Source organism: Xiphias gladius, chromosome 12 (assembly GCF_016859285.1).
Source record: "Xiphias gladius isolate SHS-SW01 ecotype Sanya breed wild chromosome 12, ASM1685928v1, whole genome shotgun sequence".
NCBI classification, from domain to species: domain Eukaryota; kingdom Metazoa; phylum Chordata; class Actinopteri; order Istiophoriformes; family Xiphiidae; genus Xiphias; species Xiphias gladius.
The window spans coordinates 7,129,381-7,143,390 of NC_053411.1; the positions used below are offsets into that span (position 1 = coordinate 7,129,381).

The 14,010-nt window shown below is 38.5% G+C and overlaps 1 protein-coding gene across 3 annotated transcripts in view; it reads left to right on the top strand.

Annotated features, from left to right (window-relative positions):
- Positions 1 to 14,010, top strand: part of LOC120797585 (pyruvate carboxylase, mitochondrial-like) — a 283,931-nt gene that overhangs the window by 89,744 nt on the left and 180,177 nt on the right. For all 3 annotated transcript variants that reach the window (XM_040141374.1, XM_040141375.1, XM_040141376.1), the window contains exon 11: positions 1,243 to 1,405. In XM_040141374.1, the coding sequence (XP_039997308.1) occupies positions 1,243 to 1,405 (163 nt within the window). The remainder of the gene's footprint in view (positions 1 to 1,242; positions 1,406 to 14,010) is intronic.

Here is a 14,010-nt window from a genome sequence, read left to right on the forward strand (position 1 = left end):
CTCATTTGAGTTTTACATTTAAATAAATGCATACAGATGAGCCAAAATTTATGTTGAGAGTTATGGAAATGGGAGAAAAATAACTTTTCTTTGTTGCTCTCTGACTTAAATTCTTTGTAATAATAGATAATTCCTGGAAAAAAAAATTGCATAATGTACTTTTTGTGTGGGTGTGGTTGGTGAATGTATGTGCGGTTGTGCATGCATTTGTTTTTAGGTAAAAATGTTTATTTAAATGTGTGAATAAAATGTACTGTACATGTAAGTAGTGTGCATGTTAGAACTGCGGTGACAGAATGAGTGGGGGGGAAAAACTACACCGTGAACTAAACTTTCTACATTTTCTTGTGATATTTTGGGATTTAATAAAGTTGGAGAAAACAAATGGCAATAGTTTCTTAGTTGTCAGTTCTGTAATGTAACAATGATTTCTACAGGCCAGGTTTTTCAGTAACTTGCATTGTTACAATGTACACATTATTTATAATGAACTCATGGAGTTTATAGTTGTCAGTACGCCAAAATGAAATGAGACAGGGGTAGAGGTGTACTGGTTTCATCTGAATGAGCCAGAGACACTGGAAGGCAAAAATCTGACTCATTTGTTGAGTCCTATTTGCATTGTACTGATTTATTGGCAAACTGTTAGTCACAAAAGTGCTTGAAATGCATGCTGGACATCTTTGCAACCATATACACACTATCTATAGTTGCCTTTGACTTGGTGCCTCTACATGTCCTATGACCTGGTTGACGGGGAGTCTTCATAGCAAGCCTTAGAATACTTCCTAATCTCTAATCAAACAAATTTTATATCGCTAATTTCTCCGTTGGGTTAGAATATGTAAAACTTTCCATATCCTGTTCTTACTTCGCCAGGAGCAATTGTTTCAGCACCATCGAATTAAACTTAAGTTTCTTTTGTTTTAATCTGCTTTGTTTTTTCTATTAAGAGGTATCCATGATGAGTTGTTTTCTCGTCATGTATTGCAGATACATTTGCCCAAATGGGAGGTGCTGGAAAAATCCTCACTTCCACTGAAACTCCACATTCTAACCTTCCTGATTTGAAGCCAAAAATATATAGAGATGTTTATATTGAATAAATGGCCTCACTGTTATTTAAAATCTTGGTGTAAGTAATAAAAATGTTTTACACAGTGACATCAAGGGAAGTTGAGCTATTCACACGATGTTCAGGGCTAAAAACAATTTATTCACCTCATTGCCTCTCTCTAACAGTGTCGACCTGGTGCATGCTCAGCTGCATGTGTGTGAGGGCCGCAGCCTGCCAGAACTGGGCCTCAAACAAGACAAGATCAGGGTGAACGGCTGTGCAATCCAGTGCAGAGTGACAACCGAAGACCCAGCCAGAGGCTTCCAGCCAGACACCGGCAGGATTGAGGTAGGCTCTATCTTAAAGTGATACACACTTTACAGTAGTTTTGAAGTGATTTTTGATCAGCAGGGGACCAGAAAGACAACTCTCAGTAATCTTGCATTGGTACTTTATACAGTTAATTTTTATTTCCATGTCATGCTCAACACGTGGCCCATCCCACTTAGGATCAAGAGTCACTGCTTTACATCAAACGTAAAAAAAAAATGAGGATATGAAGGTGCAAAGCTGAAGGCAAGTGCGCTCAAAAGATAACCTAATTTAATTCTTCATTAAATAAGGGGAAATTTTCCTCATCTCACAGGTTTTCTCCTAGTAACTGGCTATACTAGAACTTCAGTATTAGCTAACAGTCAACTCCAGCATTGTGCATCGTCCATGTTTAAAATATATTTTTTGCTTTTATCTTCCTAAACAACTCAGTGTGGTTCCAAGTCTTCTTCCAGACTGACCTACTGTCCATTTTCAACATTTAGTTGTAAAATGCCAGATCCCAACCTGGCACATTAAGATCTTTGCTTAAGATTTTTTATACGACATAATTCTCTTGTCTGCCAATCATGTGAAATGTAGGCAGTTTTAGTTCAGTCCATATGTCATAGACATGCGGCTTACTAAGCAACATGGCATCACATTAAAGCTTTCTTCCTCACCACGTCAGTTGTAGACTGTATATTTTGCCAAATGTCAAACGTATCCTACATTTAATACTCAGGCTTTTGAATGCAGTATACTATCAGATTTTGAGAGTTTAGGTTTTATATGGTGGTATGGTGTTATCAACCCATAAGTACCAACAAATGAGAGAAATGAACTGAAAGTTGCAAATAGCTGCAGAGTGAGGTGTCGATTCTTAGTGGCATCTTATAGTGCAAGCGTATGTTTCACATTACAAGCAGTCCTTTAATTAGGTGAGAGATAACAGAATGTCCTCATTTAGGTGTGTGTCTGTGTGTGGGTATGTGTACACAGTCACAGCTGCAGAGATCAAACAACACTTGCATTATAGGTCTGTCACACTGAACCATGTACAGTTAGGTACATAAGTATTTGGACAGTGACACAATTTTCATAATTTTGCCTCTGTAATCCACGAAGTCATCAAGATGTGATAGAAGTGTGGCCTTTCAGCATTAATTCAAGGGCTTTAACAAAAATTACGTTAACTATTTAGGAATTAAAGCCATTTTAATACACAGTCCTTCATTTTCAGAGGCTCAAATTGGATTGGTAAAACCAACATAATTGTAAATATAAGGATTATTTTTGATACTTGAAGGAAAATCCTTTGCAGTCAATGGCTGCCTGAAGTCTGGAACCGATGGATATCACCAAATGCTGAGTTTCCTGCTTTGAGATGCTTTGCCAGGCTTCTACTGCAGCAACCTTCAGTTGCTGCTTCTCTGTGAATTCTTTCTGCCCTCAGTTTTGTCTTCAACAAGTGAAAAGAATCCTCAGTTGGGTTGAGGTCAGGTGACTGACTTGGCCATTTTTGAATAATCCATTTCTTTGCCCTGCGACGCTCTTGGGCTGCTTTTGCAGGATGTTTTTTGGTCATTATCCATCTGAAGTGTGAAGCAGTGTCCCATCTGTTTTGCAGCATTTGGCTGAATCTGAGCAGATAGTATAGCCCTATACGCCTCAGAATTCATCCTTCTACTTCTATCAGCAGTCACATCCTGAATAAACACCAGTGACCCTGTTCCATTGGCAGCCTGTTCCTTTCCTTCTCCATACGCTTCTCTTCCCATCATTCTGGTACAAGTTAATCTTGGTTTCATCTGTCCAAAAGAATCTTGTTCCAGAGCTGGGCAGGATTTATTTTTAGCCGTTTTTTGGCAAAGTCTAATGTTGCCTTTCTGTTCTGGAGTGTTACCAGTGGTTTGCAACTTGTGGTAAATTTTATATATTAACATTCATGAAGGTGTCTCTTGATTGTAGACTTTGACAATGATTCGCCTACCTCCTATAGAGTGTTCCTGACCTGGCTACATGTTGTGAAGGGTTTTTCTTCGCCAAGGAAAGAATTCTGCGATCATCCACTTCAGTTGTCTTCCATGGTCTTCTCTGCCTTTTGGTGTTGCTGAGCTCACCAGTGCATTCCTTCTTTTTTAAGAATGTACCAAATTGTTGATTTTGCCACTGCTAAAGTTTCTGCTATCTCTCTGATAGGTTTGTTTTGTTTTTTCAGCCTCATGATGGCCTCCTTCAATTGTATAGACACATCTTTGGACTGCATATTGAGAGTTCCCATGAGCAGCTACCAAATGTAGTCAATACTTGTCCAATTACTTTTTAGCCTCTGAAAATGAGGGACTATGTATAAAAATGACTAAATTCTAACAGTCAATATAGTTTTGTTAAACCCCTTGAATTAAAGCTGAAAGTCTATACTTTACTCACATCATGATGGCTTTGTTTCAGATCTGCTGTGGTGTTATACTGAGGCAAAATTATGAGAATTGTCACTGTCCAAATACTTATGTACCTAACTGTAGTAGCTTCTAGTGCTGCAGTTATAAATGTACATTGCCGTGAGGTCTGAGTGGGATAACATGATTTCCCTGTATGCATCTGTATTTCTGCATGACTGAATGAGCGGCTGTTCATCTTTATCTCTCTGTGAGAGGGATGTGTTTTTATATATATGCATTTAGTTGTACTTAGTTTAGAAATGCTTTTTGTGTTTATCTTCGTTATTTTTTTGTAAATACTTGGTGTGTTAGTGAGTATTGAGAAGTGTGTTCATGTCCCTTTTGTGTGAAAGGACCAGTGCTTTTCTTTGACAGTGTTCACACATGAGAAGACACAAGGTCACTATGAGTGCTCTGTGTATCCATCCACAGGCACATATCCTGTATATCTTCACACCATATATGCCATTGCTCATTGTATCTCTACAAATCTGTCTCCAGCTGGTGAGGTCTGATCCCTGGATGCTTTTTGCTGTCAGGTCCTTTTGCCCTTCACCCTACACTGTACACTCAACCACCCCTCTACTGTTGCTTTTTTTGATCTCTCCCATCCTCTCTCCTTTCCCTTTCTTTAATGTTTCTTTTTGCAGATTCTATGCTTTTATAGACTTTAACAGTTTCAAAAAGTGCTTTAGAACTAATTAAGTGGTAATGAAAACAATAAAAATGGCAGATTAGAATAAAAACGAGATGTTTCATAAGAATAAAACAGCGATTTCCCAGAATACTAACAAATCAAACCATGTGTTAAAGATAATGTCAAGAGATAATGGTGATTTTGACCTCAGCAGAGCATGGTGCTGAAAAAGCCTTGGGGGCCCAATGACCACGGCTGGGTTATGTTTGGGTTGTAGCCTAGATTTTACTAAACGTGGGATGAAACTGTCTGTGGGGAATGAAAATGGAATTAATTCCTGAACAGTGCAGAAAACCTGGAAAAAAAAAAAAGAAAAACCAAGTAATATAGTGCGACATGCACAGTTTCCTTCAGTATTCTGTCAGAATTCTACAGCTCAGCAGTGCACAGGAGTAGACAGGTGAAGCTGATCAATGTTCTAATATTACGGTCTGCATGTCTAATTTACTGCAATTTTTGAGACTATAAATTCCTGGAGACCCACTGCCCTCCCCTTCCAGCTTGTCACGGATGCTATGAATAACATACTGGCACTGCTGCCAGGTAACTTAACACAGGGATTTTTGACTGTGATTGAATTCGACTTGCACCGGTGGATTTCCAACAAATCATATGTTTTTTGGTTCTGAGCGAGGGGAAGAAAAGAGTGGTTGTGTTGTGCACTCAGATTTATTTCAATTCAATTTGAGTCCAGTAATTTATCTCCCAGGCACAGTTTTAGTTTATTAACAGTTTGTGTAGCTCAATGATCCGACCAAACATTGTTGTTTTTTTGTTTTTGTTTTTTAAACATTACCCTGGATATATCACCACATTCAGATAAAGAATTTATCTCACTATTCAGCTTTTCTTAGCTGTATTCAAATCAGCAGCATACATTTCAGATTCACACCTGATTTGGGAAGGCAGGCCAAAAAATATAAGCTATTTAAATAGCCTCCCCATTATTTGGTATTCTCACTTTCAGGATGCTTCACTTCTCACTGTGAAAATTACTGCTTCCACTGTATAGTGCTTTTCGAAACAAATTGTGTGAGAAGAATAAACATGGAATAGCATGTGACCTTTCCACTTATAGGGCTTTTTTGCCTTATTTCCACCCTGTTTTTCTCTTCAGTTCCCCCACCCCCACCCCACACACACACACACACACACACACACTTACCACTTGTCTTAAAATACTGTACATATACATCCTTATCTTCCCCATCCCTCCTTTCCCCTCTCTGGTTTGAGCACTATGTCTCCCACTTCCACTTCCTTCCACTTTATCTCTTTCCTCCATCTCTCTTTCCCAACTCGCTCCTTTCCTCTGCTTTCCTACACTGTTAAGCTGTGCAGCTGAGCTATGAAACGTGTCAACAGAGTGACAACCCCCGAACACCATCATCATGCAATATGAATGAACCAAACACAATCAACACAGAAAAGCATGGATGGAGGAATACCATGTTTGAGGGAAAGATGAATAAATAATTACCAAAGGGCTGTGACAAGGTCAGCAACTGGGTGACGTAGTGAAAGGTGGAGGACAGGAGAGTGAGAGTTGTCACGCTATGAGCTTTGGGTCACTTGAAGTGCTTAAGGTAACTTTGATAATTGGAATCAAAGATTGGAGATAGTCTCTTCTGTACCCTTTTCATAGTAGATACAGATACCCCTTGAGAAGACGTGCAAAAGTCTAGTTTACTCATAAAACGCAAAATATAGCTATCCTTTACATAGTGTTCGAGAATCCATGCTTTTCCATCTTAGAAAAGCTTGAAGAAATGAGGAAGACAGCAGATCAGGAGAGGTGGGAAATGGGGTGTTAGGGTTCGAAAGAGGCAAGGAAGAGAAAAGAGATGAAATGGTTAGAAATGGCATAGCTTAAATTCAGACAGGGAGAAGGAACAATTTTTCTTATTTTTTTAAACTATGTAGAGACTGTAGACTGATGGATGACTGTGCAAGAGGTCGACTCAGTCATGGATACATCCTTGTTTCATGTCTCTTTGACTTCATTTTCTGTTCTGGGGAGAAAAGAAATAAAGAAAACAGGCCTATGAGAGCTTTCCATCTTGTTCTCTTATCTCCTTTTAATGGAGTTTTCAGAGCAGGTGAAAGAAATAGCCGAGGAGAGAGAAAGCAATGAGGATACAGGAGAGCAATGGAAGCAAACAAGGTAGGATAGATTGTGTGCACTGAGAAGTAGAGCCGTATTAAAAACAACCATTACTCAGCTTTTATTTAAAGGTCTGACCCACAATTGCTGTGTCTGACCCCTGCTGTTGCGTTCTGTCTGCGTTATGACTGTCTAGTGCTCTGTTGCAGTGCAGACAGTTTTCCGTTCTATCACAACTAAATGTTTTTCAATCAATTCACAGAGAATACACTGTTTTAACCTAACATTAAGGTGGCAACGCAAAGAAAACAAAGAAAGCTGCTCTTACAACTGAGGACTGAAAGCAGTGTGCAGTTAGTGTCGCAGAGCTGTAGTAGTGACTAGAACTCATGCATTATTAAGACCGACTGATGGATAGTAAAACCATGGTTAGACAGATAATAGCACTGTGTGAGACAAAATACAGCCACTGTGATAAATTGACAGAGTAGAAAAATCCTTCATTTAGTTTTGGTTTTTGTCCTTTTTAGATATTATTAATCATTATACAACTCATTGTTATTATTACTCATTATGTATTTCATCCTCTCACTAGTACCTGAATGCACCCCCATCAATGCAGTCCCTTGCATGTCTGTTTCCGGTCTGAATGCCCAGTGAGCTCGAGACCCTTATGGATGATAGATCTGTTTGCCAATGAAGAATGCATTATTATATTGATTCAGTATTATGTTTGATAATTATAATTCTATAAATTAGATATATTTTTAGAACTTTTTTACACTTGAAAATGATATTTAAAAATTTGATTAAAATGTAAATGAATTTTAATAAACTATGATCATATGCATATTAATCTAGCTTCATACAATACTGAGGGACTAGGAAAGAAGAGTATTTTCTAATTGGAAGCAATGTGAGTGAAGGAGCTTTGCTGCTGCTCTGGGAGCAAAACAGTGTCTGGTGAAACACTGAAAGATTTGCACATGGTGTAAATCATACTAGAACATAACTAACAAGTTAAAAGCATTTTCCGTGACACCTTTACAAGGAACAAAAATTTACTTCAGGTATTGCCTTGGATTGTTAGTTTTTTTCCTTGTGCTTCAAATTCATAGCTTTTTAAGTTGTACTTAAATTCAGGTGCAACTGGCTAGAGAAAGATATTAATGCTTTAAACGTGTGAGGCGACATATCATAGAACAAACAAAACAGTCTTTAGGCAAAAGAAGACAGAAGAGGTGCATATAGGGAAAATATAAGACTAAGGTGTGAAGCGAGGGATGGGGAGAGGCGAGGTTGAGGAGTGATGGATGTCATAGCATGAGGGTAGCGGCAGCCCTGTTGGCAGAATGACAGGGAGGGATGGACTGCATGCTTTGGGATCAAGCAAGCAGGGAGCGAAGGAGAGTGGGGAGAGTATTAATGGAGCACCTTGACATTTTGTATTTTAATCTCTTTTTCAGCAGGCACTCGTCGCATTCAATGTACCTGGCACCCTTTTGGCAGTAAGCTCTGTGATCAGTTTAGCTTTTTGAGATGTGAAGCCGATTCCAAGAAGTAAAAAGCCTTCATTCCCATTGTGTGATAAATGGATAATGAAGACAATTTACTGAAGCCCGAAATCATGTTATTCCTGTAAAATAAAGAGGGGGAAATGCGGCTTTCAGTATTTCCCCCCATCCCCCCCCAGTATTTCAGTTCGGTAATTCAAGTACCGAAGTAAAGGAGTGAATGAAGAGGGTGTGTGAGATATTTGTCTTTGTCTATAAATGATGGCATCAACAAGGGAGCGGCGGTCACCCTATTGTCTGCATCTGTCTGCTGATCTGTCCATCAATCTTTCTTTCCACAGATATCTAATTTATCTGTATCAAATCATTCCATCATGGCCGACCATTTCTCCCTCCCTCCCCCTTCTTTTCCTTCTTACTAACTTTCCGTCCTGACAAACCTCTTCCTTTTTGCCTTTTTCTTTATCATATATATATTTCTATACATATGCATATATTTATATCCAGATTTCCCTCCCTCCATCCATTTGTCCATCAATCTCTCTCTCTCATACATCTCCCATCATCAGCCTCTTGACATTACCACCATATGTTCTTCCTTCCCTCCCTTGTTTTTATCTCATCTTCACCCTCTTTCTCTCCTTTTTGTCCCACCTTCTGTCTCCAAAAAAAAAGACAGTAAGTAATAAGGCCAATTCCTGCTGTTCTTCTCTCCTCCCTGTGTTCCTATTATCCACCACCTCCTATTACTCAGCACCTCATTTCACTTCTTCCTTTTCCTCTTCCCCACTTTGCCTTCTCTTTTTCCTTCCTTCCCAATGTCATGTGCTATTCAGTGGACACTTTTTTTCATCCAAAGCAACCCATGTATCTTCAGAGGTATGGAAACCCTTATTCTGACAGTATTGGTAGCCTGGAGGGAGACACAAGACCTCGATTCTTCATCTTCTTCTCCCTCTTTCAGTTCCTCATCTATCCAAATTTGAATATCAGAAAAGGAACTGTCAATCTATAATTCATCCCATAAATCAGTTGTCTCTTCTTCTCCTGAATCTGTCTACCACCATAACTCACATCTGTCCTTCTGTTTCCTGTACCCCAACCCACCAATCATCGTTCTCTTGTTTGTTTCTTTTATTGGAACACATTTGCATGCGTCTCTGTGTGTTAATAATACGTTTTACAATGCCGCTATGTGTGTGTATGGGAATGCAAGCTTATCTATTTCTTTTTGTGTGTGTGTCTGTGTGCGCGCGCGCGCTCCATCCTCCAAAGAACAATTTCAAGTTTGAAAATAGGTTGAGTCTTAATTAGAGAAAGTTTGTTTGTCTTGCTTCACACATCATTGTAAACACCTTCATTTGCATATCATAAATGTCCTGCACCCCACATTGGTTCCTATTGACAGCACCATGATTCGTCGCCATTATCTTTAATTTTTTTCATTACCATTAATAAAGCCTTATGTGCTCATTAAGTTTGCAGTTCTGTGTGAAAATGAAAACAAGAGTTTTTTCCCTGATAATATATAATAAATAACAAATTCTGGTGCATTGCTTTTTAGTGTGGTTCATTTGAGGTGATGTGAAAGCTGTAAAACTCTGGAACTAACAACCAGACTGAGTCTGCCTTAAGAGAAAGATGTGCACTCTGGTTTTAAAGCAAAGTAGACCAATTATTCCCCCAGGTCTAAGCCAAATGAAACAAACTACAGGTGTGAAAGCAACTTAAACTAGCAAGTTGCAAATACATAGACAGTAGGAGTGTAAAGAGCTTGAGGGAGACACACTGTTCACATGCTGCCTTGTTAACTATGGTAGCATCCGGGACTCCAACCAGGTGTTAGAACACCAGAAACACACACCCGCAGCAGGGCAAACCACCAGCACCACAGGTACATACGCACGCAGTCGAACAGGGTTTAATTTCCAAAGAAACCAACTTTGACCTTGAGAAGGTCATGCATGGAGAGCCTTCAACGTGGGCAGACTTACTCTTGCAGTGTTTGTGTATTATTATTATTATTATTATTATTATTATTATTATGATTATTATTATTAAATCTGTGTGTAACCATCCTGGTGGTTTTTCACATTTTTCATCACTATTGTGTGTGTGTGTGTGTGTGATACCCCCCACTCCCACCCCCCAATAACATGGAGTCAGCAACATTTTAATCACAAGTATTCGACAATTCAGTGTGCTGAGAAATGTTTGGTGTTTGAGGCTTTGGTCTTCTTTTTAAATTGCTGTGCACATATGGGTCAATATGGTGAGACTAGTTTTTCATCCTATTACTGCAGCTTATCCATGAGACTGTGCTGAACAGTAACATCTATTGTCATTCAAAGACCAAAGCTTATTGAAAACTGGGAAGCCTGCATGAGCGCACAGTCTGAAATGCTCTGTCACACTCAATTTTCAGTTTAACTGCTCCTGGCTCCATCTGTCATAAAGGAAATACCAACTGTTACAGGTGATTTTTTGGATCATTGCTGTTACTGGGTCTTCATTCACTTGCATTAATACGGAACTGCAGTCCAGTGATGAGAGTAGTAATGATTCCCTTCTTCAGTTTTTGGAACATTAGAGACAAGTTAAATACTTCTTTTGAGAAACCGGCCTGTTGCAGCAGGGAACAGTAAATGGATACGTCTCTCAGAAGAATTTTATAATATTGCAGTTGCAGTGCAACTGAACAAAGTGCTGAATTTAGTGTGAAAGTGACCAGCGACGTTAGTTAGTGTTAACCTTAAACTCAAACTTAAGTTCAGCAGGATGAAGTATTGTAAGAGTTAAAGTTGTAAACTATAAAGATAGGAGGTTACATATATTATTTCTGCGATACTTAGATAACAGCTTTTATGCAGCACTTTTTCTTTCCATTTCCATATGTTGACTTCCATTTTTAACAGAAAGACCCGCATTTTATCCAGGCCTGAAAAAAATACAGCAAATACAACCTAATATGCATCGTAAATATCTAATTTTAATTACAAAAAAATATCCTTGACTCAGTTCACCTTACCTGTGTTGAGTCTTTTGACCGCTGTCTTTTTCTGGTGATACTCACTCATTGAATAATCAAACACTTATCGCACTACCATTTTTCTGCTTTGACTTTTTTCTCAGTAAGTAATGACAACATCCCAGCTGAATCCTGCTCTTAGCATGTGTACACTGTCCCTTTTTTCTTTGGTAATAAATTCAGAAAGGGCCAAAATAAATACCCTGTTCGCAGCCATAAACAAAATACTGATCACTATGTCTTTTTTTCACCTATTATCCCTCTCATCTTTTTCTCCAGAGCCATTTCCATGTGCCCTCCTCACTTCCTGCTGTCACTATCAATTTTCCCTTTTTTTTTGTGTCCGTGTTTATATGTCCGGGCTAGACTTATATACAGATGTGTGGGAGGATTAGTGTACAGTACATACATTTAGGCGTGTGACTGCATGCATACAGGTGTTTTTGTGTGTCTATAATTGAATGTCCCTGCTTTGGACAAGTCTTGTCCCAGTCATGTATTCCTGTTGTTTATTTTGTTATTCCGCTCTCTCCACCCTTCCTCCTAACTCATCTCATTTATCATCCCTCCTCTGTTTTCACTTTCTATCTGTTCTGTCACTATCTCGCTCATCTCCCCTCTTCCATTTCATATTTTCCTCTGCACTAGTTTTCTTTGTAGTTATTATTCACTATCTCTGTCATTTCTCATCTTTCCCTTGTGTACCTTTGTCTCTTTGCATCTCCCCCTTTGCTCTGTTACTTGATTTGTTTTTGCAGCTTCATATTTCTTTCCATGTTTTCTTTCACCCCATTTTTACATTGTTGTCTCCTGTCTATTTTTTACCCCTTTCTGTCCTCTCTGATTTCTACCTCTCTTGTTCTTTCTCTTTGTTTGCTCCTCGCTTCTTTCTCACAAGTTGCTGATTTGGTTTTTCTCTTGACTTTCTGCTTTTTCCTTTCATCTAATTTTTACGGTTCTTACGTCATTTTCTTTCTCAATCCTCCAACCCCTTTCTACTTATTTGTACATCCCCTATTGTCTCCCCTTCTTACATCCTTCCCCTCTCTCTCATTCCTCCATCCTTCCATTGCTCTCTTCTCCTTATTTGGCGCTTCTTAGTCCTCCATTTCCCCATCCTGCTCGCCCCTCCCTAACTAAGTTTATTTCTAAATCGGATTCCTCCCTTCTCTCCCTCCATCTCTTTATATACACCTGGTCCTCCGTTTCCTCTTTTAACAATATACCTCCCTTTTTCTTTTGCTTACGCTGCAGTATTTGTCAACTCTTTTTTTCACAACTATGTGCCATTTCTTACGTCTTTTTCCGCCCTCCTCCCCCTTTTCTGTAGTATTTATCTCTACCCTGTCCACATACCTCCATGTCTGTATTTTCCAAGGTGTCTAGCAGAGAAACTCACTCTTTATTCTGTATTTTGTGTATTCTTTGTTTTCTCCAGTCTCACAGTCGCTTGTTTTCCAATCTTATCTTTCGGGAGTGTGTGTGTAGGAATGCATGTGCCTGTATGTGTTTGTGTTAGTGTTATCATGTGCAGCACTGAATGGTTAAATTAGTGAGTTCCTATGTCTGTACTGCGTGTCAGCTTTAATCAGGTCCCTTGTACATTAGCGAAAGCTTGCCTCAGCATTTTTTGCACAGTGTGCAAAACAGCTGTGCTTAAGAACAATTCTCAGATGTGTTTATTTCTGTACCCCTTTAGTTGTGCGTTTTATTCTTTAGGGGTGATATGAGGCAGCCGGCTGGAGGGAAGGAGTAACTGACTAACCTGAATTCTCCAAACAAACATTCAATCCAGTTTTCTTAACTGTTTCCTTTCTTGTTTTTTTTTTGTTTGTTTGTTTTTTGTTTTGTTTTAATATTTCCAGGGCCCCGAAATTGCTGGTGTCTCTGCATTAAAGCCATATTTAAAAAAGAATGAGATCATGATTAACTGCATAGATGTAAAATAACATAAAAAATAAACAAGATAAAGTAAGTGTCCCTCAATAGAACAGAATCTGTTCTTTCAGTTTTCAGTTGCATTACATACACAATTGAATGACAGAAGTACAGAAATTATTTGAAAACAATCATTGGAGGGCTGTTGAGTTTGTTGGGATTAAATTTAAGATTTAAATTTGCACAGACATTGTTTTACTGCATTATGTTTATGACAACAGTCCTGCATAAGATGTTATGTTCAAAAGGCAGGGAGAGAGAGAGATAAGAGTATGTAACGAAAAGGTCAGATCAGACTGAGAAAAACTTGGAAGAAACAGTGTAATTTAAAATGTAATGAAATGAGAAATGGCCCCTACACTTGTTTAAAATATACTGTATTAATTATCCATATCAAATGAGCACTGCTAGTTCATTACATAAGAGGCAATAAACACTAGTTTTTCTTAAATGAAATTTAAATAAATAATACATTTAAACTTAAATGGCATGTAATGTAACTTAATATGCTTTCACATTCAAAAAGTGTGAAACAGCACAGTAATGAATACTGTCCATAGTGAATATGTTGGACTTAAATACGTTTATATAAAGACCAAACAAACCGGTAAACAAGGGCTTATGTTTATGAATGATTTAATGCAAAATGCAAAAGACTAGAAATACTATGGGACAGTAGTTCCATAAAATCCATATAGATTATAGGGTAGCCTGTCAAATTTGTCAAGGCAGTACTTCGTACCAGTAAACCAACCAAGTTATCTCATTTAAAGTAATTCCTCTGGAGGCTGATTTTAGATTCTGTGACCCCCAGATGCTAAGGCAGCATAGAGAAAAGCCAGCCTATTCACAACATGAATCTGACCTCATTTTCTTAGGCAAAGTCATAACTTTTAATTGGTATTAGCGACAGCTG